Source organism: Catharus ustulatus, chromosome 9, assembly GCF_009819885.2.
Source record: "Catharus ustulatus isolate bCatUst1 chromosome 9, bCatUst1.pri.v2, whole genome shotgun sequence".
In the NCBI taxonomy this organism is placed as follows: domain Eukaryota; kingdom Metazoa; phylum Chordata; class Aves; order Passeriformes; family Turdidae; genus Catharus; species Catharus ustulatus.
In genome coordinates, this window is record NC_046229.1 from 11,752,507 (window position 1) to 11,779,610 (window position 27,104).

The 27,104-nt window shown below is 43.8% G+C and overlaps 1 protein-coding gene across 20 annotated transcripts in view; it reads right to left on the bottom strand.

Moving 5' to 3' along the window:
• The window catches only part of PTPRF (protein tyrosine phosphatase receptor type F), a 378,262-nt gene that overhangs the window by 78,019 nt on the left and 273,139 nt on the right, over nucleotides 1-27,104 (bottom strand). For 10 of the 20 annotated variants that reach the window (XM_033067370.1, XM_033067369.1, XM_033067386.2 and 7 more), the window contains exons 7-9: nucleotides 21,624-21,632; nucleotides 20,456-20,473; nucleotides 11,717-11,827 (exon numbers count right to left, since the gene is read on the bottom strand). In XM_033067370.1, the coding sequence (XP_032923261.1) occupies nucleotides 11,717-11,827; nucleotides 20,456-20,473; nucleotides 21,624-21,632 (138 nt within the window). Of the gene's footprint in view, nucleotides 1-11,716; nucleotides 11,828-17,630; nucleotides 18,830-20,455; nucleotides 20,474-21,623; nucleotides 21,633-27,104 lie in introns of those variants that run through there. The other 10 variants (XM_033067389.2, XM_033067382.2, XM_033067388.2 and 7 more) reach the window with 3 other exon arrangements.

Genomic DNA, 27,104 nt, shown 5'->3' on the forward strand with positions numbered 1-27,104 from the left:
TGAGCCTGACCAACTTCATTACTTGAGCCAGGCAAGCTGAGGGATCCCTGGAGCACAGGGTGTGTTCTCGCCCTCACGAGACTGGTAACCTGCCAAAACTCCTGTCTTCCTCAGCAACCAACTCCTCCAAGTTGGGAAGGAGTGAATTTAAGAGCCATCCTCAAATATAATCATTGGTCTGCATGGTTTACTCATCTGTGGACACCTTTCATCTCTCCCCAGTGCTATCATTTTGTGAAAGGACTTCAAACGGAAAGGCAGTTGCCGAAGTCTCACAACCTATTGACAGAACCAACAGAAGGAGAGGAAAAACTGGAACCAGAAAAAATGCATTTACAGTCTAATCTTGTGCTCAAACAATGCTGTACTATTTATGCTCCCAATGTATCCTTGAGTGCTGACATTTTATAGACAATTTCCAAAACAGGGCCTTGCCATTTTTGGATTATATTTCAGCTATAACTTTTAGGTCTAATTATTTGTGCTGACAACCACATATAAAAGAGGATATATCATTACAGTGGTGCAGCACTGGAGACACATCAGCATTCAGCATACTGACATACTAATAGCAAAGTAAGGGAGAGCAAGATTGTGGAGCTCTGCAATTTGCATTTGCTCTCAGAAATTTCTCTGATGAAAATAACACAACATTAAGGAGGAAAATAAGAGAAAAGATCCACAGTATCAAGATAAAATAACTTGTTAATAAATAACCTTGTAGCAGTCACAGAGCAATAATTAAATGCATGGGTTAGCAGTACATAGTTTTAAGTAAAGCTGGAAAAATGTACTATGTAATTATCAGAGCCAAACAAATTATAAGCATGGCAAATCCCAATGGAATATTTAGAAACTAATTTCTGGCTTCACATTAAATATTTGTGTATGTAGGTATTTTTGGTGGACTGGGAAGGAAGGGTCAACACAAAGAAAGAGAAATTCTTCACTTCTGCTGGCTTATATCTATTCTCAGCTGCTTTCCTTCAGCTAAACTATGTGGCTAAAACATTTAAGTTCCCTGTCAAAGGTTTAGTCTCCAGACATGTCTCAGCCATCACAGCAGTGCTCCAAATTCACTGAAATCTGGGAGGCTTTGGGCCTTGGCTTTGATTTCTTCTCTTTTCTTCCTTGTTCTCATTTTTCATCATTGTCTTGGGCTGAGGTAATTTTATCCTCCACAAAATCTATTTTTAGAAGGTAAACAACAAAGGTCCCATTCCTCAGTACAATCTAAATGAGAGCATGTTCCAGGGAGAGAAACAGGATTGAACTCAGTGTACTGAAACAACTGCTATGACAATTTGCTAAAACTTGTTCCAGTGACTATTGTAATACAATTCACCCAGCTGCCTGATAGTTTGTGTGAGACAAGCCAGGGTCTCTTCCCCGCGCCACCTGGGGAGCAGTGTGAGCATTCCTCACCTCCAGTGTGTGTGGAAGGACAGACCCCCACAGGACCTGTTCAGTGAAGGAATCATCTCTGGAAACTAAATCCAGAGTTCTGCCAGAAACACTAGTTTTCCTCAGCATGAAATCATGAGTGCCTCGAGTTAGGTCTGGAGCTAGATTTAATTTAGAAGCTGGAGTTGCCTTCCACTCCTGTCCTTTATTCACCTCTGGCTCTCTGAGAGCAGCAGGACAGAGCAGAGCAAAGCACCAGTCAGGTTTTGCTGAGTGGCTACAAGCTCCTGTGCGTGTCACCACGGGCATCCCTAAGCCATCTTTGGTATGGCTGGGGCCACTGCCAGAGCTCCCCGCTCTCCTGCCAGCAGCAGGAAGACCCAGCCCCAGAGAAGGAAGGAGAGACAGACCTGCTCGTGAAAAGGGCTCCTGTCTGAGCATGGAAAATGGGCCACCCCAGTGCAGGGACTGCTGAGGAGCAGGGAAGTTGCCTCAGCACAAGGGATCTGGATCTCAGCCAGTTGCCCCTGCTGCCTTGTGGCAAGGGAGGGAGCATGCTGGGGTCTCCTCCAGCTGAGATCAAAAGTAAGCTTTTTTCCCTCTAGAGAAAGCTAAAACTTTTAAAGCTTCAGGAGGAATTAAGGAACCCACAGTCCCTAGCAGCTTGTGAGGGGACTGATCATTCTGATCGCTGCTTCCAAGGACTGTTCTTGATCTCCAGCCAGAAAGCAGCAGCAGTTTAGAGGTATTACACTTGCACCTAGCACAGATAAAGGGTTAGAGAAGGACCCCACACAGAGCAGCATGCACTTCTTCCTACCCTGCCTTTGACAAAACTGCCCTGGCTGGTATTTGCATGCAAAATATATTATGTGCACTTTAAATCTCAAGCAACAAAGGCATGCAAGCAAAGTGTCAATGCCATCACCAGAGTCACAGCAAACAGTAAGCGGATTTCACCAGGCACAGTGTGGCTGTGCCTGGAAAGGAGCCAGTCTGCAGGGCCCCCTCCCCTTCTGGGGATGGCTCTCCTCTCCCTACTGGAAAAGTCCCATCTGATGTGGTGTACTGTAGATGGATAAGAAGTGAAAAGGACCAACCTTCTCGCTGATCTGAGAGATGAAAGTTTGTTTTGTTTGATGGCAGAGTGCGATGAAGATGAGGAGGGAATAAAAAAAGACAAGGAAAAACACAGAGAGTAAAAACAGGCCAAGCTTCATCTGTCCGCACACCACTGAAACGACAAGACAAGACTACAGAGGTCAGCCATGACTTCCCACCGTGCACACACCACTCCACGGCAGGGACAAGAGCGGCTGCACTCACTCTGCTCTGGCCCAGAGCAGGGCTGGCCCCTCTGCCTCCCTGACCCACCCACCACTCCTGGCGGCAGGGCAGAGGGGACTGCACACCCCACACATCCCCACATGGAGGGTGCTGCAGGGACAGCCTGCTCTGGGCCAGATGCTGGATGCACAGACATGTTTACATGTGCACAACACTCACACACACAGAGCAAAGGACTCCAGCCATCACACATGTGCTCCCATACACCCACTCCAGCTACAGAAATGATGGCAAAGGCACTTCAAAACCATTGACCACACACTGGGAAGACCATATATGTAAATCCAAATTTTATAAATTATGAAAGAAATGCTCCAAGTGGTGAATCAAAATATCTTCTACCATGAAGAGCTGTTCCCTCTCTCCAAACAAAGAGCTAAATGCAGCAGAGAGGTATTAGGCAAGTGACAGACATGCACAGTCTCAGCTGGGCTCAGTTTTGAGAGCCTCACTGGCACATTGTTCTGTGAGTGAGAGATGGACAAGAAATCAGAAGGACAAAAGCACCCAGAGAATTGAGCAGCTCCCAGTTTTTGTTCCTGCGGGAGAGACAGCAGAAGGTTAGTTGCATTTTCCTTATAGACAAAGGAGATCTTATTTCTCTAGCAGGAGTGACCTCACTGCAGCTACAGATCTGTGGCATACCAGCTGTAATCGAACCCTCGCTGAGAGAATACACAAATGGATTTGATAGTTAAAGACTGCTTATGAGTCACATTTTTGATGGGGGAAGGAGAAGGTGGGGAAAGGAATTTGCTTTCCAGCAGAAACACTGCAAATCAGAGAACAGCATGTGGCATTATACAGTGCAACAGTACAGTAAGCCATTTCCAGCAATCAGAGGACAGGATTTTAACCAACACTGACACAGTACAGGCAAGGCAACAAGCTGCCAGTAACAGCTACCACAGTGGCCTATGGAGTGTAATGGAGCTTGCTGGAGAACAGCGAAACACTTATTTACATTTTTTCAATTCAATTGATACCAGGGACTTGAACCAGCCAACTCAGAGCTTATCTGGCCCATAAGTGAGGGCCACATCCAGCAAGGAGCCCCAACATCTTTAAAACAAACAGTCCTAAGCTTAAAGTCCAGGTTTCCTCTGTCCTGCTTTAGAAAGGGGATTTACCTCTTGGTCGACAAAACCTTAGCATAAGGCTCATCTGATCCTGTGAGACCCTGTGATGGGAGGGAACCTCTTTACTGCTGCTCCCAAGCCAGCACTTTATTTCCTAATCTAATGGAGTGTATCATATCTGCATGGCTTCAGCAGACATGAGGGGCTCCTGCCTTCTGCTCAGTTCTTCCCAACAGGGAGGATTTGTTTCCTGCCCTTGCTCAGGAAGGACGGAGCTTCTGGCAAACCAGGTGTGCTTGTGGAAGGCTGCCTTTCTGGAAAGCAGCACTAATATCACAATAGGGCAACACAAATTCCAAGTGCTGCCAGCATGGACCAACCTACTGCACCCACTGGGACTGTGAGACTGATGGGCAAGAGGCTGGTGAAGGGTGTGAGACTGAGGGATGATGCTGGAACAGCTACAGGAATACCAGTCCTTGCTGCTGAAGACCCCAGAGCCCACCCCTGCCCTTGGGAGGGACGGATGGACCCCAGCATAGCAAGGGGACTCACTGTGGTGCCACTTGGCCTGCCTGGGGGCAAAGTGAGGGGTGCTGCTCCAGCTGGGGGACAGTCAGCAGCTTTGTTTTGGGGAATCTGGTAGGGATCACACTGCATCAGTTGGCATGGACAGGAGTAGGCTCCAGCAGTGGCTTTCCACAGGTGTTGACACTTAGAGCTGGAAAGGTCAGGAGACACATGTGAAACACACTAATTCAAACAGATTACTTTCTGGTTTGTCAAATGTGAGCAAGTTTAGGACCTGCTATTTGTCATTAACTGCTGGATTATCTCTTAATCTTATTTTATATTAGTGGCTTATAAGCAATAAAAATCAGTAGCAGGCTATTTTGAAGAGCTGTAAAGCAAGAGGGAACACCTGGGAAGAAAGTTCTCTCTGCTCTTCCCTTAGTTAAGGCTTAAACAGCTGCTGCTTTATCTGAGATAAACCTGATAAATGGTAAATTGAAAGTTTCATCTCCTTACAGGTTCCATTCACATGGTACCTTATCTCCAACTGTCTATCCATGTCACTCCTAAGGTAAAAAACATGTTTTATCAACAGTTTTTCTGCTTTTTTACAGAACAAATGACTGAGCAGTGATGGTAAATAACATCTGCCTCCCCACCATGCAGGGACAGAGGCAGAGGATTTAAGCCTGGGGTTACCCAGAGTATCCCCTGTGCAGAACACCACAGCTCACTAGGCACGCTGCTGCGTTCTCATGAACCTGAGCTGCCTGGCAGCCAAGCTCAACACACCAGTCTAAGTGCAAGTCAAGTCACAGCAGAAAAGCCATCAAAGGATAGCAAGCTCTAGAAGGTAAAAACGGGGCTCCATTTGAGATCCAAGCTGAAACAGCAAAGAAGCAAAGAGCAAGGCCGTATCAGACACGTCTGCCAGTCCTGACTGTCAGATGGCTCTCATGCTCTACAGAAATTCCTATACCAATTGAATTTGGCTTTTACTCTGCCATAGTTGTGCTTGTCTGTGCAGCAGCAGCAATACTCTAACCACAGCAGCTCGCTGCAGAAATAATTAATTTGGATTTATGGGGGGCTCTGCTTTTGAATAGTCTTGGTCATTAGCTACCTGAAACAAGGCAGGTGGCTGTGGCCGGGACATGAATGCACAGGTCTGAGAGTTTAGATCACTAGCTCAAACAAAGGAACACATTTCCAAAGCTTTTCAAAGTGGGAAGCTAATACTTCCCTGAAAGCATCAAGAAAGTTCATTATCCCAACTGGTATTGCAATTCTACCGTGCACTGCCAGCAACTGTCCTGTGTGAAAACCCTCTGGTGCTATGCAAGGCAGTAGTATAAAGGCCAACCCAGACACTCAGGAATCCAAAAGACAGAGAGGTTAACAAAAACCCGGAGGGGAATGAACCTGTTTCTGCTTATCTCCAAAAGCACATCTTGTGTCTCAAGGATACCACATAAATCAAATTTTATCCTTTACAGCTTTTAGTGGTATAAAGGAACAAAAGGACAGATTGTCTTTTTTACGCCAGATTACATGAGAATAAGACAACCTTCCATTATATCTGATGAACAATGTTCTCATGCCACAGTGATGAGTATATTCCATCCTAGAGAGACTGACAGGATGCTCAGGGTGCCCAAACATCCTCTCCCATTCATAGTGAACACACATGCATGCATGAATTCAATTATGAGAAAATCTCAGAGCACCAGAGATGTATTTCTTAGTCCTTTGTTCAAGTGGATATGGAAGGGGAGGAAATGGACATTTAGTTGGCACAGATATGCAGGCCTAATTGTTCCACAGATGTCTGTGCAGGTCACGTGGGGAGGAGGGGGAAAGAGGTTTTCAAGTACATTTCTGTGTTGCATTATCATACACTGAGCCACCAGTCACTCTCCTTCTATTTTCCATAAAGGTCATTTTACAAATAATAAGACTTGAGCCTTGCAATGCACTTTGAACCATCAAAGGACTTTGCAAGGAATAATATTGTTAAGCTTATTTAGTTGAGTTCTATAAAGCACATTGGAATCTTTAGCTGGAATGTGCTAGCTGAAGGACAAAGAACTATTATTTATTAAACCATGATCATTACAAGTATTACAGCACAGCAGAATGCTCACAGAAACACACTGATGGTGAACACACTTCCTTGCTATGAGAAAATATGACAAAAATATTGATAGTAATGTTTGGGGAGGAGAAAACTTGGCAGAAGCCTCCATGTTCTTCTCTGGCTCTGAAGTCGGGTGTGAGGATACGCAGTGACAGCAGCACAAGCCACAGGGTGAGTGTCACAGTGGCACAGACAGCCCCAGCTGTGCTGGCCCCAGCCTGCTCACAGCCAGCCAAGGGGCACCTGCCCACCCTAGTGCTGCTCTGACGTGGGTCACAGCTACAGCTTCAGCGTGGGGCAGAGGACATGAAATGAGAAATACTGCAATTCCATGAAAAGGAGTGCGTTTCCTCCAGCAGAGTCCCTGGTCTCTGCTGCACTGCAGGTCAGGACTGTGCAGAGCACACAGGGATGTCCTGGCCCTTCAGGCTCCTCAGGCATGGAGCAGCTGCTCAGGGCTATGCTCTGTGGCCTCTAGCACAGCCTGCCTTGACTTCTTCTGATGGTCCAGGGCACACATCTGTCCAGAGCAGCAGCTGGGGCATCCAGTCTGATTCAACTGCTGTTTCATGGTTCCTGTCATCCAGGCATCACCCTCCCAAGTCTCTCTGCTTGCCTGGGATCACTGCCAGGCCCTCAAGCACTGCCCCTCTCTGGTCAAGTACTGTCACCCTCATCAACCCTGAGGAGAGGCAGGTTTAACAGAGCACACTGCCAGAAGTGTGCATACAGCTGGGCTGTAAACAAACGTATTCCTTTGTTATTTAGCCATTTTTCAGACATCTCCAGTTTTGGTTGCTGACTGTTCAACCACTGTCCTCAGCTTTTACTCTTCTCCTGGCAATAGCCTTGAGCTTTGACTGCTGTTGCTATTTTAGCTGCTTTAATATTACATAAGCAGAAAATGTTCTTTTTAGAGGCGTCAAGCCTTCTTGCTCCAGGCCCATGTCAGTCATTCAGAATTATTATTATTTACACAAGGTCCCTGCTGCAGTAAGTATCATATAGCCAAAAGTAGCCATTTCAGTGAGCTCCCTCCGTGTCTGAGCCTAAGCTACTGCCAAGTTCTCAAGGGTAAAACCCTGCAGAGGCTAGAGAATTGCTGCTAGGGACAGAGCTGCAATCCGAATTTCATTTTGGGTGATGGCTCCTTGGTGAAATTTGGGAAATAAAATTTCAGACTCCAAGAAGGGTTCCCTGCTGCCAAATGAAATACTAGCCAGGCCTTTCAAAAGGCAGATCAAGAAAGCACAGATTTTTGCAGTAATACCATTTCTATTTACTGCAGTCTGATTTACTAGTTTGCAATTTGGGGACAAAGCAGATAATTCAGTTTTAAATGGCCTTTTAAAAAAAGTAGCTGTGTAGCTCCTTCTCTACAGTATGTGTAGCATTTTGGGCCAGAGAACTCACTACACTTGCTCCACTGGGCTGTGCCTTGGAGGCCTGAAAAACAGCACTTAAGAAAAGCAAACTGAGCAGCAGATTTCTCATCTGATGTCAAGTATGCAGCCAGGGCTCCTGTAAGTACTATTCTAATAGCACTGGCATTGCTCATTACTGTAAGTAGCACTGGGGAACACTTCTAGTGAACTCCACAGTGTATTCTTACATACAGTCTTCCTACTCATTTGCTTTATGTGTAGAGAAAGGAAAGGATAGAAAACCCCCTCATAAAGCAGAAGAGGAAAATAACAGTGCATCTATTGTGGGGTGCACCACACAGGCCACTATCTTCACAGGCATTTCACAGGACAAGACTTGTGGCTGAAAATGCTTCTCTTCGTGCAAATGTCCCTGAAGCTGTAGGCAAATTAAAAGTGAAATGTGTTCCTAAAACCCCAACAGTATAGGTGAATCAGTGCAATTACATTATACTCCCAGTGAACATGACAAAATGACACCACTTTCCCCCCCACCCCCCATACTAGGTCCAATCTGCCTTCTACTTTTAAATCAATTTCTTGAATGTCTTGAATCAACGTCTTGGATCTTTTGCTGCCAAATTAGACAGTAAGCTCTCTGGATTAGAGGAATCACATCTTCCATGTTTCTATTCCCTTCCCTTCTCCCTGCAGCACCATCAAGTCCCAAATCTAATCACTGTTACAATATACTGTGGTAGATGCAACCACGGACCACAAAGGGACAAGTGTTCCTTCATGGTGGTAACCAGAACATCCAGACTAGCACTGGCAAACGTGCTTGTGGTTAAAGGGCAGGATGGGAATGTGCCACTGTGCTCCCTTCAAAGTCCCTGTTATGGTCCACCCAGCCACCTTGCCCTGGCACACTCCCTGCTCTTGCTTTCACCTTGTTCTTGCTCCTCTGATGTTTTGTGCCACCCTCCAGCAGTGGGAGGCAGTCAGCTCCCAGTGCTGATCCCAGCTCCAACCCAGCTCTGCAGCAGCAGCAGCCAGATAGACCCATCAGTCCAGAGGCAGAAGGCTTATGAGGATTGCTTTCCAGCACACTTAGTAAGATGAAAATAATAGCTCCAAGGAAAATGCATCCATTTTCCTTTACAAATCCCTAGTGTGGAAATGTTTTAACTTTTAATGAAGTCCATCTGTGCAGAAGTGCTGGCTCTAAAGGATTTACAGAGACAAGACACTGGTGTAGCCTGCTCCTTCCTCCTCCTGTTTTTCCATTGATATAGAAAGCCCTGAGCAGTGCCCAGATACTCCTTCTCAGCACCCAGCCTCTTCCTTTGTTAGCGTGAAAAGTATAAAGATGCTAATGAGCCTGTGCTTTCTAACGCAGCCCACTCACAAAGGATTACCTGGGAGGCTAGAAAGGGGAGAATATGATCAAAAACATAAATCCCAAGAGTCAAGAGACAAACAAACATTTGAACTATTAGAAAAGCAATAGGCTGTAAACGAGAGCAGGCAAAAGCAGTCCCAAGAACTACACAGACTGGAAATCAGTGCTGCTGCTCAGCACTCAGCCATGCTTCCCAAGGAAGTGGACGACTCTGGGTATTCACTACAATGAGGTCAATCATTATAAAACCACCAAGCAGTGGCAGTGCAGCCCACAGACTTAACTTCCACTGTAATTTAGCATTAATTAATATGTCCTCTCTAGTAAATATGCAGGAACTTCCTAAAGATCCTACTGCAAGTCATGGATGTGTCTAGTGACAATACTGTAGGACTATCACAAAAATAAAAAAATCAGGCATTTCCATCCTGCATCCCAGACCTAAGAAAGTAAGATGTTTTAATTTTTTTCCTTGCATTAAAGAAATAAAATACTGTTCTCTGTTTGATTAACTTTTAGAGGTCTTTAACTAATGTAGTAACAATAAGACCGTTTGTTTTTGTAGAACATTTGTTATCAGAAACTGTAAGCAAAAATACTAGGATCCAGTATGCACAGGAAATATAATCTGATAACATCATCATCATTTATGGGGTGTCATGTCTTAAATATAGAGAAGGACTTTAACAGGATCACATAAGTTGGAGATTCACATTGTAAAGATTATGTGCAAGAAAAAGGCTTGTTCCAAAAACATTTATGTGTAAAAGTGACAGTTAACAGCAAAACATATGTCAAAGAACATGCTTTTGTTGGTGAGCATGAGGATCCTCTCACATGTGCAGACCACCCACAGCCCATGCTCAGCCCCAACAGGACAGATGAACCTTGCTGAGCACAAGCCAAGTGTAAAATCCAGTACACTCCTCAGTCCTCTGGGATTCATTTGCTAAACAAAGAGCGTTCATTAGTAAGAAATTGTAAAGTTGTTAAGAAGAGGCTTTTCTACCTCTTGAAGCCTTTGTGCCTTTTTCAGCCACATGTCTATAGAAAATAGAACATTGACAGTCTGAGCATGTCACAGGAAGCGAAAGCATCCCAAATACTGCAGCAATACAGCTGGATATCCACACAAACCTATGCAAGAACAGCCAACCTGGTAACTAGAATCCTTTCTCTCAGAGAGCAAAGGGTCAATCTGGGATGAGTTTTAGTACAGCTTGCCTGAAAAATGAAATTGCAAGAATACAGGGAATTTAAAATCATGCATAAATACATTGTGAGAGTGAAATGAGTGATTCCACTGCATAGATATAGCTTCATCTTCTGAATATGCTTAATTGGATACTTCAGTCTTCCAAAGACTCTTATAATCCAAATTAGGCTGCAAAATAAAAAAGCAGTCCCCCATAATAAACAACAAATACAATGCCAGAAGCCACTCCTAGAAGAAGCAAACACACAGCATGAGAAGACTTTATCATTCTCATGTCCTCTTTCCACACTAAGCAATACATATGCAGCCTTAAGATTGTATTTTCTTTCTTTAAATCAGACGAAGGAACAAATGAATATGAGATTTTACTATTAGTCTGGGTTGATTTACTATATGGAAATAAAATCTAGTTCTAACTTCCTAATAAGCACTAGCACAAGAATGTTCTTTCTTTTCTTGGGAAAACCCGTAACTACATTTCCCAGGGGGTTCCTGACCAATGGCTCTGGTTCTACAGAGTTTCATATGAAGCAGGACATTTTTTTCTTGCTGAAATTAACAGAAAGTGTACAGGGAATTCAGCACTTCCTTCTCTCCAAGTTAATTCAAACACCTTCAATGTAGAGCAACAAAACTGCCAGGAGACTATCCTAATATAAAATCTAGTTATTTTGGTATGTTTAAAACAGTTTTAAATTGGCAACATAGCATAACCATTAGAAAAATTGATTTACATGAATTGTGGCTAATTTCCAGCAGGTTCCCAGTGTGAGCCACTAATACCCAGAGGCTCAATCATTGATGCATATAAGATGGATTAGGACAACTGTACAAAGCTGTTCAGTTTTTAAAGGAACACATTCCAAAGCAGAGGCCTAAATATTGGCTCAGTATATCTGAGCACCTCTGGCTGATCAGAGCATGACCAGTTTTACACTACTCCACCACAGTCAGTTTACACTATGACACAGAAGTTAAGGAGCTCAATAGAGAAAGGAATTCCCACTCTGCTCATGTTTCGGTATTTCACGTAACACCATATAAACAGCAAACCCAGATTTGCTTTGTGAGTCAAATACAACGTGGATCAAAGATATTGTTGAAAACAACTTGCTGTTTTTTGAACAAAAGGCCCCACCACACAATCCACAGTGCAACTAGGGCATGAAGGCAGGGAACATTCTCCTTTCACTGAAAACCATGGAGATTTTGGGAAGGAAGAGAGTGACCTCCTTGGGTGCAAGGTGCTCTTACCTCGAACATAAAGGTTGGCGGGGGCAGAGTAGCGGGTTCCTGCACTGTTGGTTGCAACACATTCATATTTGCCTTGGTCTGACTCCTCACTGTTCTCTATTTGCAGAGCTCCTGTACACAAACAAGATGAAACAGACAATTCAGGTTATGGAAAATCTGGTAATCAAACCAACAGCCTCTGAAAAGGAAGGCCATGCCCCACACTTTTAATGTATCTTCCTGGATAAATATTTCATGATGTTCCCTGGACCCACAAGGTACCAGCATGCAACCAAAGGTACCCAGTCTGCTGTTAGAAACTTGTGAAATTGATTATTGTTGTTTTTCTAATGTGCAGGGAACCAATTACTGATTTATTTCTAACCACCCCAACTACTTCTGTTTTTTTGCTTCAATAAAGGAAGAAAACATACACATACATACATATTAATTACAGCTTCATATGGGACTCCTGCCTAATAAAAGGACCTTTAATAAGTCTTTAATCAAAACAGGCAAGCACAATGCACACTTAGCTGTAGCTGTTTCTTATCTGATTCACACAAAGCCTAGCAAACACTCAACAAATTACAACCTTCCTGCAGAAACTGGCAGAGTCCCATCCCTCCCACCTCAGCACTATTCCTTGGTGATGTCTCAAAAAGACATCTCTTTTTGAGAAAACACTTTGCCTTTCGTCAGCTTTTTCCATGTTAGTGCTCCCTGTATTTTTTCAGATTTCATCATATACAATACAAAAACATCAGAAAGTTAGTCTGAGACATGAGAGATACACACCAACGCAAAACACCTGAATTGCTGCACAGTGCTTGTGTGAAGGCCACCCTCCCTTTATCCCAGCAGTGCTTGCTTCCCCAGCTTTGGGTCAGGAATAGCTGCTTATCCCAGACTACACACTCTTTGGGACATGATCTGATCCCATCCCCAAAGTGCCAAATGCATGAGGGGCACATGTAAATAATGGTAGCAATTGTCAGGGCACAGTAGTTTACATGGGGAACCTGTACAGTACCGATGATGTGGCAGTGAGCGATGGTCTAAGCTGGTTTTCTCTGATCTACTCAGCATATTCCACTGGTGTCCAGCAGCACTCAGCCTGGCAGCCTGGCCTTTCATCCAAATTCTTGCCTAGCACAGATGACTGCACAACTGGTCACACCTAAACTCCATTAACTGGGCTTCATATGCAGACTAAAAGATGGAGATGTAGAGAAAGAAAGAAGCAGGATGCATATGACAGCAACCTGGCACTGCAGGAGTGTGTGGCCTCTGGCCAGACACTGAAGTGGCTGCTGCTGAGCCTGCTTTCCCCAGGCATTGTGGGAATAATTTTTTAAGTGCCCCCAAGTGCTCAGATTCTGCTGGTTAGTATTGCCTGCAAGAAGGGAACTCTGCTCACAAACCATATACCAAGCTAAAAAATGTTAACCCCTTTGCTTGTAATGATCTGAACTCATTTCTGCCCGCCACCATTCAAAATGACCACTGAGAGCCGCACTGAGAATAGCTGGTGAAATTGCCTTCTCCCTTCTTGCTGGTTCAAGCTGCAGAGGTCAAACTCAGTTTTTCATATCATCAGAACAGAAGAAAAACTAATGTGAATCAACCGCTGCCACCTACATTATTTAGAAGGATAAATTGAGACTGTAGCATAAGTCTATATGTCATGGGGAAAAATGAACTTCCCTGGGTTCTGCCATATAATAAAAATGATGTACAGAGCCCTCCCTATTGTTGCATTAGTGCTGGAAATGAGGCTTCAGCTAGACAGAGAAAGCTCGTTTGCAAAAAGTCTTTCCACCTACTAACAAAAGGACCTGCCAGCTTGCCTGGCCACAGCACTCTCGACACACAGGCTGAAGCCTACAAAGTTCTGCTGCTTAATTCAAGGAGAACAGTGAATTTCAACACCCTGTCTGGGAAAAACATCTTCAAGCAGACAGCAGCATGATAGGCAGTGGAGCAGGACGAAGTTTCCCAGCATTGACAAGATACAGAGAATCAGAGAATCTAGAAATGGAAAAGACCTATTAGATTACCTCATGCATCCCTGGGGGCCAGGGCAGGATTGCTCCCTGTTGTAAAGATACTTGTCTTGTGTCCAATCCCATTTTAAATGTGCCCAGTGATAGGTCTTTCACCACTTCCTCAAGGAATTGATGCCACTGCCTGGTTATGCTCTCTGTCAGGAAGATTTTCTTGGAACTCACCATATATTACCCCCGCTTTGTAATTCTGCTCATCATTCCTTGGGCATGCATGTGCTGCAGAGCTCATTTCAAGTGCCTCCATCAAACTTGTCTGGGAAAAGTTGTCTGCTGCAAAATATACCCAAGCTTAACAGAAAACCCAAGAGGTTGGGCTGGAAGCAGAGCCAGCTTCAAGTGATAGTGGTGCCTACCTAGAAAAAATATCAGAGTCCTAGATAATTCTGCCATAAACACAGACCTTTCTGTATGACCCTTTTAGCCATTTAATATATATCAGTGGTATTTTTTTACCCTTTATACTCATGATCACCCTGCCTCTTGAATGTCAATCAAACTATTTTTCATCTTTAGGGACCTCAATAGCAGAAAGAAAAAAAAATGAAGAAAATGAGGGGAGTTTCAAAAGAAATGCTTTTATTGCTGTCAACATGGACCAATTTCTAGAATCATACTAGAAACATGCAATGTGTCAGCAACTGCCTACAAACTGCCCAGGGACACTGGGCAACTATTTTAACTATGGTATGTCAGGAGGAAGACAAGAACCCAGAGCAGAAGGAAGCTAACACAAACCTCTCATACGAAACAGAAAGAAGATAGGTACTGCCATAAATCATCGTTAGACAAACACAGAGATCCTGCAGCACAACTGACAGCCAGGACAAACTGCAAGGATCATGGTAAAGTGATTGCAGTCAGCAGGGCTGTAGGGGTTTTCTTGAAGGACAACCTACAACTAAGTGATGGATCCAGGAAAGGGTAGGGTGTCTCAGAGTACCAAGATTTATGAATAAAGTTAAAAAGCTCAGACATTTCTGAAATCAGAAACTTGGAGACACAGATGCATTTGAGACTTGGGGAAAAAACTTCCTGTAAAATGCTCTCAGCTCTAGTTCAGTGAACCTAGAGAAAGAAAGACATCATCTCTTGGTGGGTTCATGTCTAGGCTGGACAGGACACAGGAAGTACAGGAAAGTTAAGAGCTGACTTCTGAGTAGCATCTTTCCCTGAAATTCTTGGAAGCTGCATCCAAAGACGCTCAAAAGCGCAGTGAATTCTTTGCCTTGACAAGTGCAAAGGATCTGATTTCTATTCCTAGCCCTGTCAACATCTCATAATCTTCTTCGCCCCTGCAAACCAAGGCTAGGAAGGCTGATTTACTTTTATTCTTTACTTTGGGATTTATGTTGCATAAGTTGCTGAGTGAGGTCTCGTTCACACAGGATGTTACTGCAGACTTCTCACATGGACTCCCCCAGTGCTCCCGTGCCAGTTGCCTCGTTCCCATTTGCGTGACAAGCAATCAGACAGCAGGGCTTTGGTGGATGTATGAACACCATCTACCACCAGGACACGGATACAAGTACACAGAGGAGCAGTGAACAGCTTGTTTGGGAGCTTGGGGGGCTCTGCAGCAGCACGTGCACATCAGAGTGAAACCTGTCCCTGCTGAGCACCACTCGACCCCCGCTGCTCCTCTGCAGCAGGGCTCCAGAGGAAGAGGGGAACAATTCCTCACCACACTGCCATGTCATGTCAGTCTTGCTTGTGCCTCAGACCTGCTCCTGATAACGCATCTCAGCTTATCAGAGAGCTGACAGCTCCTGAGAAAAAACCGTGGCTGCTCTCTAGTGCCAGGGAGAATGGTGACAAGGCAGAGTTTTCTAGGGCTGAGGGCAGGAGTCAGCCCTGCTGACTGACAAGCATTCCTTACTTTATATTCCTCATTCCTCTTTACTCTCTGCTGGTATCTCCTTGCCAGCCTTTCCCTTTCCTCTCTGAGCTTTTCTTTTGCTCTTTAACTTGGGCACAGACAACAGCCCAGCAGCTTTCCAAGATATTTATCTATTCAAATATACTCGTGCTCAGGCAGAATCGTTAGTTACAGTGACAGTGGTTAAAAGAAGCATTTAAAAAGTGCCCTGCACAGAGAAAGCATGAGGAAGGCAGATCCTGATAAGGGATGATTTTTGGCAGTGCCAATGGAGAGCTTGTCACTCTCTTCTCCAGGTGACAACCCAAATGTGAAAGGCTCTGAGCTGCCACACAAATTGATCTCTCTGAAATCTGCTCTGTAGCTCATTGGGAACTTGTCCCAGAGAGCACTGCATGGAGCCAAACACCACATTCCTGGGGCGATGCTCTTCTGTATCAATTCAGGTCTGAGTTCCATCCCCAACACTGGGAACAGCTCTTTATCAAGGCATTCACAGCCTCAGTCCTCTGGGCTCACAGCCGGAGGGGAATGACTTTTTGCCCCGGTTATAAAATCAGACATGGAATTAAATGCTCCTCCAAGTACCTAAGAGTCAGAGAAACCAGGCTGCAGACACAGCACTCATCTAAGGAAAGGACTTGCAATGCAGATGTAATGAACCCAGCTGCCTGACCAGGGCCTTTCTTCTCATCAAAGAGGTAAATGTAGCCCATCTGCACACTAGAGCACATGGCTATCCTAAACCCTTCCCTTTTATTTCACCCTGTTTCCCATCAGCTTCCTTCACATAAATACTACCTGACTTCTCCTCCAGCAGTATTCTTAGCACCCTCTTCAGCCAGTTCCCTCTTCATCAAGTGCTCAGGTGCAGGTCCCAAAGCCTTTTGCTAAAAGTTTCCTCCTGGGGAAGGAGAATTTCTCTAATAAAATCCAGAGAGCTGTGCAAGAGGGTCAGAGAAAATCCCAGGCCAAATAAGAACTCGTAAATGTGAATATGGTGGGCAAAGAAACAATGTGAAGCCCTGACAATGGGAGAGTTGGACTCTGACATCCTGGCTGCTGCCTGAGATAACAAACACTTGCTGTGGGAGCTGTGAAAAAACACTAACCATGTGAGAGTCACTAAAAATGAAAATAAGCATTTCCCATATTCACCATATTTGATAATTTATAACAGCAGCATCTCCCAGCTGTTACAGAGTATTGTACCTAGCCTCCACAAGCTATTGGCACTGCCAAATATGCAAAACAAGGTAACTACAGATGTATTTTCATTGTTAGTGTTCATAATCGTTATTATGCCTGCAAGGATAGGGACTGGCATACAAGGGGCCTGTTCTGGATGGCAGCACTGCTGAGAAATCACTCTTGTGAGCACCAGAGGCAGCTGCTGATAATACCTGACTGCTGCCAGGAGCTGGACTCAGGTAGAGAGGGAGGAAAGGAGACCCAAAATTCTCGGCAGTGTGAGGCCTCCTCTTAGACAGGAGAGTTTCAGGATGCTTTGATCTCTCACTAGCAGGTACAGGGAATCTCGTGGGACTCTGCCTCAGAAGCAAAACTACAGCACTGACAAAAGCACAGTAACACCCCTGTGTGCTTTTGAAGGGACATGAGTCAATCTGAATGTGACAGTAAGAAACATGGCATTACAAGCATTTCCAGGCACTACCCCACCCATCCTCCCCCTGACACTACTGCAAGCAGATCTTATTTTAAAATTGTTCTTCTTTTGCTTTCTTTTGGTGACTGGAAAAGCTCAAGAAGCAGGAAGAAAATCCTATAATACACAAAGTACAACCAAATGTACAAACACATCCTCAAAAAGAGACAGCAAAATTCTTTTAGCTTCCTCTAATCTCTTTGGATAGCTTTACGCTCCAGCTCGCAGGATAGCGTTGAAATAATGGAGCTATATTTAAACCAGTTCACTTGGGACTGGAAAAGGTTTAGCTACAGCTATACACAAGTTGGTGCAGGTGTTTACCTGGCTTCCCAGACAGCTTCTGACACCCAAGTGAGCTGATCTAAAGTTAATTCAGACAGACCTCTGCTACGCTGACGTCTGCAAGGAAGAAATACTCTTATGTATAGGAACCTCTGATATTTCCTGTGGTGACAGAAAAGTAACAAATAAATCTGACTGGAAAGGGATAATGCCTGAGATGATGATATTTCTTCACCTCCTCATGTGTATCCAATCTAGTGCCTGCTCAGTTCAACACCCACTAGAAACACAACTGCATCCTGCTCTCTCTTACAGCCCAGAGCAGGAAAATGCAGCCAGATTTTACAAAAGGTTGAGTGAGTTAAATTGCAGAGAAATTCTGGAAATGAACATCTTATATTCTTCTTTCAAAATATAAATGAGGCAGAACTTGCTTAAACATGGATTTGCTGATACTATCTGTGGGTCACCTCAAGAAGCCAGTTCTTGCCTAATCTGACAGGCATTCACCAGCCCCATGTCCTTCTGATGAGCAAACAGGGATTTCAAGATTAAATTACTATCTAGGGCAGTCCCATAGGCATAAAGAGTGAAGCCACAAATGGAAATTCTGAATTACGGATGGGAGTTCCTCCCATTTCAGGGAAGCCAGAGATGTCTTGGACAGAAAGGACCAAATATGTGTGGGTAAGGTCAAACGAGTTTGTTTAGAGATAAAAACCTCTTCCTGTTTGGAGGAGACCATGGTAGAATATCTCAGGTCATCCTCTGCCTAACCACAGACTGTTCCCTCCAGGTGAGTTTGCTCTGACAGAAATGTCTTGGATACCATCCCAAGAACTCCAGACACACAACTCCTAGCAACACAGTCACAGCAGAAATGAAACCAAACCAAAACCACCCCTTCCCCCCGAACATTATTACCAAAAGGGTTCATTAAGAGTAATTAGTTCACCCTTCCTTTCAGACCAAATTAATGGATTCCAAAGCATCAAACTTACCTTAATGAGGAACAAGAGTGCAGCTGGGTATAGAACATGGCAGAACAGTCACTTCTACATGGACACAACCTCACCATCATAAAAGCACTTTAATCTAATCTGTCGTTATCTTTAGAAATTCAATGACCTCCATTTTAAAGAAAAGGCATCAGGCTGACAGAAGTCCTCTAGGAGAAGCCAGAGAGCAGCACGTGGCTTCTGTTTGCTCTCACAGAAATGTCATCTTTGACATTCAAACAGGACACATATATTTTAAATAATGTCAAGAACACTCTTAAAATACCTCATCAGGACTCAAACGGGGGTGGGAAGGGGGTGGGGGTGCGGGAAACTTATGTTTTATGAGATGGATGGTTCTTTTCACAGAGATGCCATCGGTTCCCAAGCAGGACGTATGGAGCATCCATGTGGTTCTGGTGCTGAGTCACTAATGCCATCAGCTAGGAAGGGCATGCAGCAAAGCGTGCGGGGAGGCCCTGGGATGGCTGCACACTCAGCGTGCTCGGCCGGGAGCTCAGCGCGGATGGCGAGTTAGCATTCCATCTGTCACTTCATTTTAGCATTTGCAGTAGAAACAGGAGAGGAAGAAATAGTTTTAAGGAGTTTGTAACATTACAGCTGTCAATCTCCAGTGTTCCAAAGGGAGGAATGACAGATATGTAAGCCCATTCATATAAAAATAAGGTTTGCAGTCTTCTTTCCTGACCCAATTTGCTACAAAGGCAACTTAATGGAAAAACGTATCAAACAGCAATTCACATTTACTCTAAAATCACTTAACAGGAGCTGAAAACATTAACCCCCAGCAACAGAACCAGTTCCAAGAGTAAGATTATTAACTTCCAGCAGTGATTCAGGGAAAAGGGGGAGGAAAAGGGAGAAGGGGGAAAACTGAACGAACGAGATTGTGTTGATTTATAGGTAGTAGTCATTCTGTCAAGAAATCCAGAGGTCAATCAAGAGGGGTAACCAAAATCACAAGAGAATTCAGAAGGGCCTTAGCACATAACGCTGATTAACATGCTAAAGTTAATCTAAAGAGACAGCTTTGAGTGTTTAGGCTAGAAAAAAACAACACTCCAATTGGAAAGTCATTACTGGTGCACACAGGCTGTGAAAACTACCCAGGGACTGGGCTGGGCTGTCATACCAGGGGTGGGTTTAATTAATGAGGCTTAAACAGCCAGATACATCTCTGATTTATCTATTTAAAACAAACTTTAATGATGCAAAACACCATCGGAATGTCCAGCTCAGAAAGGGGGGTCTGGGTCAGTGGTTCTCCACTATGCCATCACATTAGAGGGTGAGCACCCTTAAAAGAGAAACATGAGGAACACTAAAGTGCTCCTTATCCTAGAGTCACATTTGCTAAACCTTTCAAGAATTTTCTCCTTCCATGTACAGTTTCATGGCCATCAGCAGCAGCACAGATGAACTGGACTATTCTCTTGTGAAAATGTTACCTCCATACAGTTACACCAAAGCAATCCATCTAAAACCCCTGAGACACAAGACCTCAGAAGGTCCCAACTGTGTGGGAAGTTCAGAGACTTCCAGGAGCTGCAAGAGATGTCAACTCTCCTGTGGTGGAGGTCTGGGAGCATCTCCCAAACTTCTGCAAACTTTCCGTTGAATAACCCCCTTTCAACAGTGCAAAATTGCAATGGATGAGTCTACAAGAAATCACGCTAAAAGCCAACTGAAATAAACACACTAGTGGGAGAGTGCAGATGAGTGAGAGCACTGGCAGAGTTAGGGCTGAGAGTAAAAGCTGGAGATGAGAAACACCGGAGGAGAAGGGACAAGGCAGACAGGAGATGGAGTGACGTGACAACTGGAGGCACATTTCAGCATTCTTACCTCTGATCGGTGTACCACCTGGTGAGGTAATTTGAATGCAAATAAGATTAGAGAGAAGCATTAGTACAAAGAGGAAAGGAAAAAAAATTATAACTCAAAAGCAGAAAGTTTTTTTAAAGCTAGAATTTGTATTAGCGCGACAGGAATAAACAAAAAGAAACTGATGTGCAATAAAAGTCAGAGTGACACTCTCAGGAGGTTAGTAAAGCTCATTGCTTTCAGGAGTGCAGCATCCAGCCCTGCATCTTGCCATTAAAACCCCCACCCTCACGAACAGGGGCCAAACTAAGCTGCCGAGGTGGCACTGCTGGCTGGCCTCACCACTCGCATTCACCCACACCACTGCTGAAGCAGCTGAGATGGAGGACACTGGGGAGATGGTGCAGTGCCCCGTCATTCCTCGTACAGGAGGAGGAGGCTGTGTCCCGGGGCTGTGTGACTGTGAGTGTGCTGGGCAGGAGGGGTGCAAAGCGCATGGTTGCGGGCACTTGGTGCAATTTGGCTTTGAGGTTAGAATGACCAGTGGGACAAAATCTGCTCACTCAAAGACATTAAACTAAGAGGAAAGTGTAATAAATCAGTTTTGAGTCATTCTCCACATTCGCATAACCCTTGCATCAGGTTCCCTCTGGCAAAGAAATTGATGTCATGCAGAATTAACTTTACAGACAGAAATATTTCAAAATGAAGTGGTTTCTGGTAATGTAACAATGGCACGCTAGCCAGACCTCTGTTGTTCCTGTCTAATTTGGATATTAGCAGAAGAAAGGAATCCCTACCCTCTTTATAAGGCACTGGAGATAATTTTACATGCTGTAATGAAGAGTATCTTATAAGGAGGGCTTCTCTGGGAGTAAGGTTAAATTATCCTGTTGCAACAATCTATAAAGGTTCATTTTATGAGGTCAAGGTATTTAGCAAGTGGAGGCTCCACTGGTCACTGTCTTGAGTTCAGTGTACGATCAATACTAAAGCACGATGGAGAAGCTCCAGCTGGGCAAATTGGCAGGGAACCCTTCTAATCTCCACTTTTGTCCCCTTGGTCTTAATTTGCACATATGAAGGCTGTTAGTATAAGGGAGAGATTCATGCAAATTGAATCTGTAGGCAGTTCATGGTATGTGTTGGTTTTATGCAGATTTGTAGGATCTGAATACCAAGCACTTACCAAAGAAAACTGAGGAGTTTAAACAGACAGAAAAATAGGGTTAAACAGGACACAGTGTGTCAAATCATGTTCAGTGTATTGATTAATAAATACCAGTATGCATACAAGAGTGTCGTGTATCTCAGATTTACAGCTCATTCCATTATCCACAACAATGATCACCCAATGGGAAAGAAAGACAGAAAAGAATTTCTGTAAATACAAAGAAGGCATATTTTAAGCACATTTAACTTGCCTCTTAAAAAGTAATTACAATATTTATACTTATTCTTTTTCTTTTTTGACTACCCTTCCTTTAGGCAGAGTCCCTTTTTTGAAGCAGGAGTGCAATTCAAACTACTCATTTTAGCATTTTGCTCTGCCAAGATGACATTATCCCATTTTAACTTTATGTCTCGTTATATTTTCTGATGTCTTCTATCCAGAGATGACTGAAGTATCAGGAAACATCTTGCAGTGACTGAAGTTGTGGGTAATCTCTCTCTTGGAATAATAATCTGCTGCTTACTTATTTATCTTAATAACTACTGCTACTCTTAACAGAACAGATATACCCAGAGATACTTGCATGGAATAGCACAGCCATAGAAAACAGGGTTATTTCTCTTTTCCTGTTTGGAAAGTTTGCCAAGGGATATTTTTGCCCTGTTTGGTCTAGGGCATTCCCACTCTGGTGTATTGTGTGTCCCCCACCCTATCCCTTCAAGTTTCCGAGTTAAGAAAAGCATCACCACTATGTATGTCACTTCTCATGGAAATGGTGCAACAACTTTGAGCACAAGGAGCCGAAAACATGACTTCTTTATCTCTCATCTGGCTGAAACAGGGCTGGTTGCTCTGTCCTAGAGCTGAAAAGATCTGCAGGAAACCTTTTTATCTACTCCCTGCAGAGGCTCAACCCTTTCTCTTATGCAATTGTCTATACAGAGCTCTAGAAGCAATTGCATACTTGAAGTAGATTCCCTAAAATGTTAAAGGTGGCCGGTTAATTTTTCCATTCATTAAATCCCAATTCTCCTGGCTTCTGAACACAATCCAACTCTTGTGGGAGCAACACAGAGGCTTGCTGTATTTACTGCAGTGTTTGTTCCACGTGTGTCTCACCTTTGCAAAGTAAAGAAATTAACTTTTCAGTCAGAAGACACCATTACAGAGTGTGCACAAGGCTTTTCAGTCGGACCCCAAATTTCCTCATCCAGAAGGAACAAACAGAAGTTTCTCTTTATCCTTCACATCATATGATGATTGATCTCTGGCTGTTATCCTTTAAGGGTGTCCCTCGAAGGGACAAATCACAGCACACAGAGTGTGGTCACAGACTGCCAATGTAAGAGAGTCCATCAAGTGATGGAGGTGTCATCACTCAAATGGTTACTGAGGCCAACTTGTGCCCTGTCATCATCAGGCTGCTTTATGCAAAGGACACCCCAAGATCAAACTTCAAACCCAATTCCTTGTGTTTGAAAGGTTTGAAACACTCGTAAGGAAGGAGAGTTTATTTGTTCTTCATGATAACAGACACTGAGTAACACCCCATACATTCACCTCAGTCAGGAACAAGAGCAGACCCTGATATTCTCTATGTACTGGAAATATCGTGAGATACCAAAGCAAGGAAAACCAGGATGATAGACTGGAAAACCCCCTGGGGTTATTTGTGTCAGTATTTCCCAGTGTGCAGAAAGGACTTCATACTGCTGACAAACTCACCACAGGCTTACAGACATACCACTTCCTTGTAGGAACCTCAACCACCAAAAAATCACTCCAAAGCAACATCAGCAGAGAAACCAAGGCTCCTGCTAGCTCAACTGAGCACCAGAACAGTGCACCACTGAATCCCAGAGAACTCTAATAGTGCTTTTAGTTACTTCCTAGCAAAGGTTATGGGGAAACTCTTTTGAAAAGTGAAAGACTATTGGCTACCAGAAGCCACACGGAGTCTGAAGGTATTCCACAACTGCTGTATGCACCTCACACAGCAAGACCCAGGTGTGCAGTTAGGTTCTTCCTGGAGACAAAACTTCCATTCCTGTGTGGGTCCCCTGATCCTTTTGGATAAAGCTACCCGATCTCCATTCTTTTAGGCTGTCCTTACATCTTGTCCCAAGTCAGTGCCTATCTGATGTCTGGACTAGAAGCTGTTCCTTGCTAACAGCTGAATATCTGCTGGATACTGGTATCTGTTGGGTATTACCAGGATATGGACATCATGGCCACTTTTCACTGAGACACCACCTCTTTCTGCATGTCAGCTCTGTGCATGTTGGCTATTCCTTTTGTTTGCAACTTAGTAGTGCTTAGACTTATAGGATCAAGCCTATATGAAAATGCTTACTGGTAACTCAGAGAGCCCACATGCAGCAGGTGATATGGTGAGCCAGCTCCCACTGCTTCTGTGTTAGAGGCACCTTCATTGTTCCAGAGAATGACTGAAGTCACCTGCAGAGTCCTCTCTAATACTTTACCTGCAGTTAATTGTCTGAAAGTCACACTAGGATCTAGGGCATGGTTCTGTAATTCAGTTAATTCAAAGTGTTTAAAAGAGAATGATACTTTTTGTAACACCAAGTTCTTTATTAGACAAAAGATAAGGCTTTCTGAATTTCTGGAGTTCCCTTACATGGCAAAAACTTATGTTAACAGTCAGAATAGCTTTTTATTCTAATTTGACATTTTCTTCATAGGTTTTTTGAAGAGCAAGGTGGAAGAGCAATTCTTCAGCTATGAAAATTATTGGAGACACTCAAGAGCTTTGAGAGTATGAATTCCAACTGAGTTGCTTTGAAATCCTCAGGAGCTTCTCATCCAAGTATCTGTACAGAAGAACTGTAAAGCATCAGCACAATCTGATCTATACTGAGTGAGGTTGCACCACATCATTAACTGATTTTAAAACGTGGTTAGAGGTGCAGCATTGACTCTGGTTGCCAGAACTCATGCCATCACCTGCAATACTACAGTGCCTGGACAGTTTTAAAATCAGTTCAGCCAAACAGATTTTAAATGTGTTAGCATTGCTGGGGAGGTTTCCCAGCCCAGAGCTGGCCTTAGATCCTGTGTCACTGTCTGAGAGGCAATGAGTGAAGCTACACACCCCAGGGGAAGAACAGGGAGTTGTCCCAGGTCACAGGCAGAACAGCAGCCTTCCCACAAGAGGTGGGAAGTATTAGCAAGATGAACAAGGGAGAATTTGCTACAACCAGTATGAATCAGAGACCTTGCTTTTGCCTTGATCTGGGAAAATAGAGGTGAAACCCTGTATTTATTTGTGTTCTCATCTCTATAGCTGTTAGTCTAACATTTATTTGCAAAACTATCCACAAACTGGATTTTTAATAGAATTAAGTTTTACTTGGGAAGAAAAACCTAAGTAATGGTGAGAAATAGTTTAAAAAGCTCTCCAAATAGAGAGTTATGCAGTTAGAAAGTGTAACAGGAGAAGTGCATATTTACACATATAGATTTAATTACTAAATGAGGGAGAGTAGGATACAAGGCAGATTTATAAACTGTCCGTTTGCTCCTGACAAAGACACCAGTTTGCTGGGGTTAAAAAAGCCTAAGATGATGCCTTGGATGTCTTGAATCACAAACTCTAGTACTTTGACAGAAGATGAACAGAACTCAAGAATCTGACGTTCAGCCCCCCTGGGGCACATGATCTGACTGCATGCACGTTCAAAGACCTGCCTGAAGCCCCCAGAGCACTGCCAGCCCACATAGCTGTGAGTGTCAGAAGAGAGCACCTTTCCCAAACATGCTGCTTCTGTTACCTCTAACTATTTATACCATACTGGGAGCCTGAAGAAACAGAATTATCCCTCAACCCCCTCTCTACGCCAGACTCCAAAGCTGCTTTGACCTTCATGACCTAAATTTTATACATCTCAATACATTATGTACTCATTGAAGGTCGGACACTATAGACACAGTATTAGGCTCACAATGTGCTGCAGTTATTTTAACTATATTACATCTGTCTTGCTTTTATTGGGTTTTAATTAAACGAAATTAAATGAGCGTGTATTTAGATTGAGATAGTATAAACTGACATTCATGCAGATATGCCAGCTTGACTATCAGATATGATCTTAATGGAGCAGAGACTTTGCAAACTATTAAACTCTACCATATAATGAGGTATCTATTTAAATACTCTTTTCTTTGAAAAGAAACTCTGCCCAACTATGGTGTAGTATTGGAGAGCTCAATTAACATCTTGCAGAATGAATGGGAAACTGCCCAAGCCATCACATTGCTCATACAGGGTGCTGCAGTCACCTAAGTGGGACTCTGGCACTTCAAAGTGCAGGCCCTACTTTATGTCCACTACAAATACAGGGAAAAGCCACAAATGCAAACAGGGGTTGAATCTCTGGCCCATGAGAAGCTGCAAACTTCATGCTCCCCACTCATGCCAAGCTGGAGCAGAGCCTTGGTGAATCTTGGCATCATAGCACCAGATCCTTGAAAACAAAACTTCAAACTCATAATTGGAACTCTCTTGCGCTGAACTGTAGAAACCTCCCATACTACATTAGAGAGCTAATCAATTTCTTTTGTGAGTCTGAGGATGTGTGCTGCTCATTGATTTCTAAAAGGTTCCCTAGACACCTCCCTTGGTAATTACTGTGTCTTCCGCAAGCAGCCAGCTCTAGAGTTTGAATCCCAGGTGAAATATTCAATTGAGATGTTGCTCAAGAACAGTGAACAGGAATCAAAACTTGGACACTGTGACAGGCTTTACTAGTTTGTTTTTAAACTTTCTATCTCACCAAACTTGTGAAGCAGCTGGTAGAGAGGCAGCCAAGTGCCTGTGAAAAGGAGGCTGAAGAACGTACAGCAAGTGCATCAGAGGCTGCCTTGCTGCTCATTTATGGTAATTTCTGATGCTGATTTAGTCAGCTACGAAGTGAAACACATCCATGTGCACTTTCCTACTGCTGTTTCCTAAAGCTTCTCAGAATAATTAACAAGTGTGATATTTTCTTCCAGCACAAACAGATCAAGATTAAACCATGTTGTGGGGGAGATAAACTAAAGGTCACTGGGAAATCTCATAAACTATAAATGCATTAGTGTAATTAGCATTCACTGGTACATCAAGGTGGGATCAGGAATGTCAGGCTGGGTTCTATTTTTGCTGAGAGTGATGTCTCACTTACCCACTCTTCCAAGTACAAACCTACTTATCATCCAAGCATCATCAAATGTATGCAGAAGGCTCCTGCTATAGGGAAATGCTTCAAGAAATTCACCTTGGTTAGAAGATGGTGATTCCCTGGTAACAGCACTCGTAACAAATGGTTTTTGAGATAATCATGGTCAGGCAAGGCAGTCTACTTCATATTTAAGCATGAGACCTCCCTAGACCAAAGTCTGGTCCCTTCTGTACTTTGTGTAGGGCACTGGGGGCTTTTTCCCCTAGACTAAAGCTGCTGTGTAGTCGTGCTGTGCATTGTTAAACAGCCACTCTAA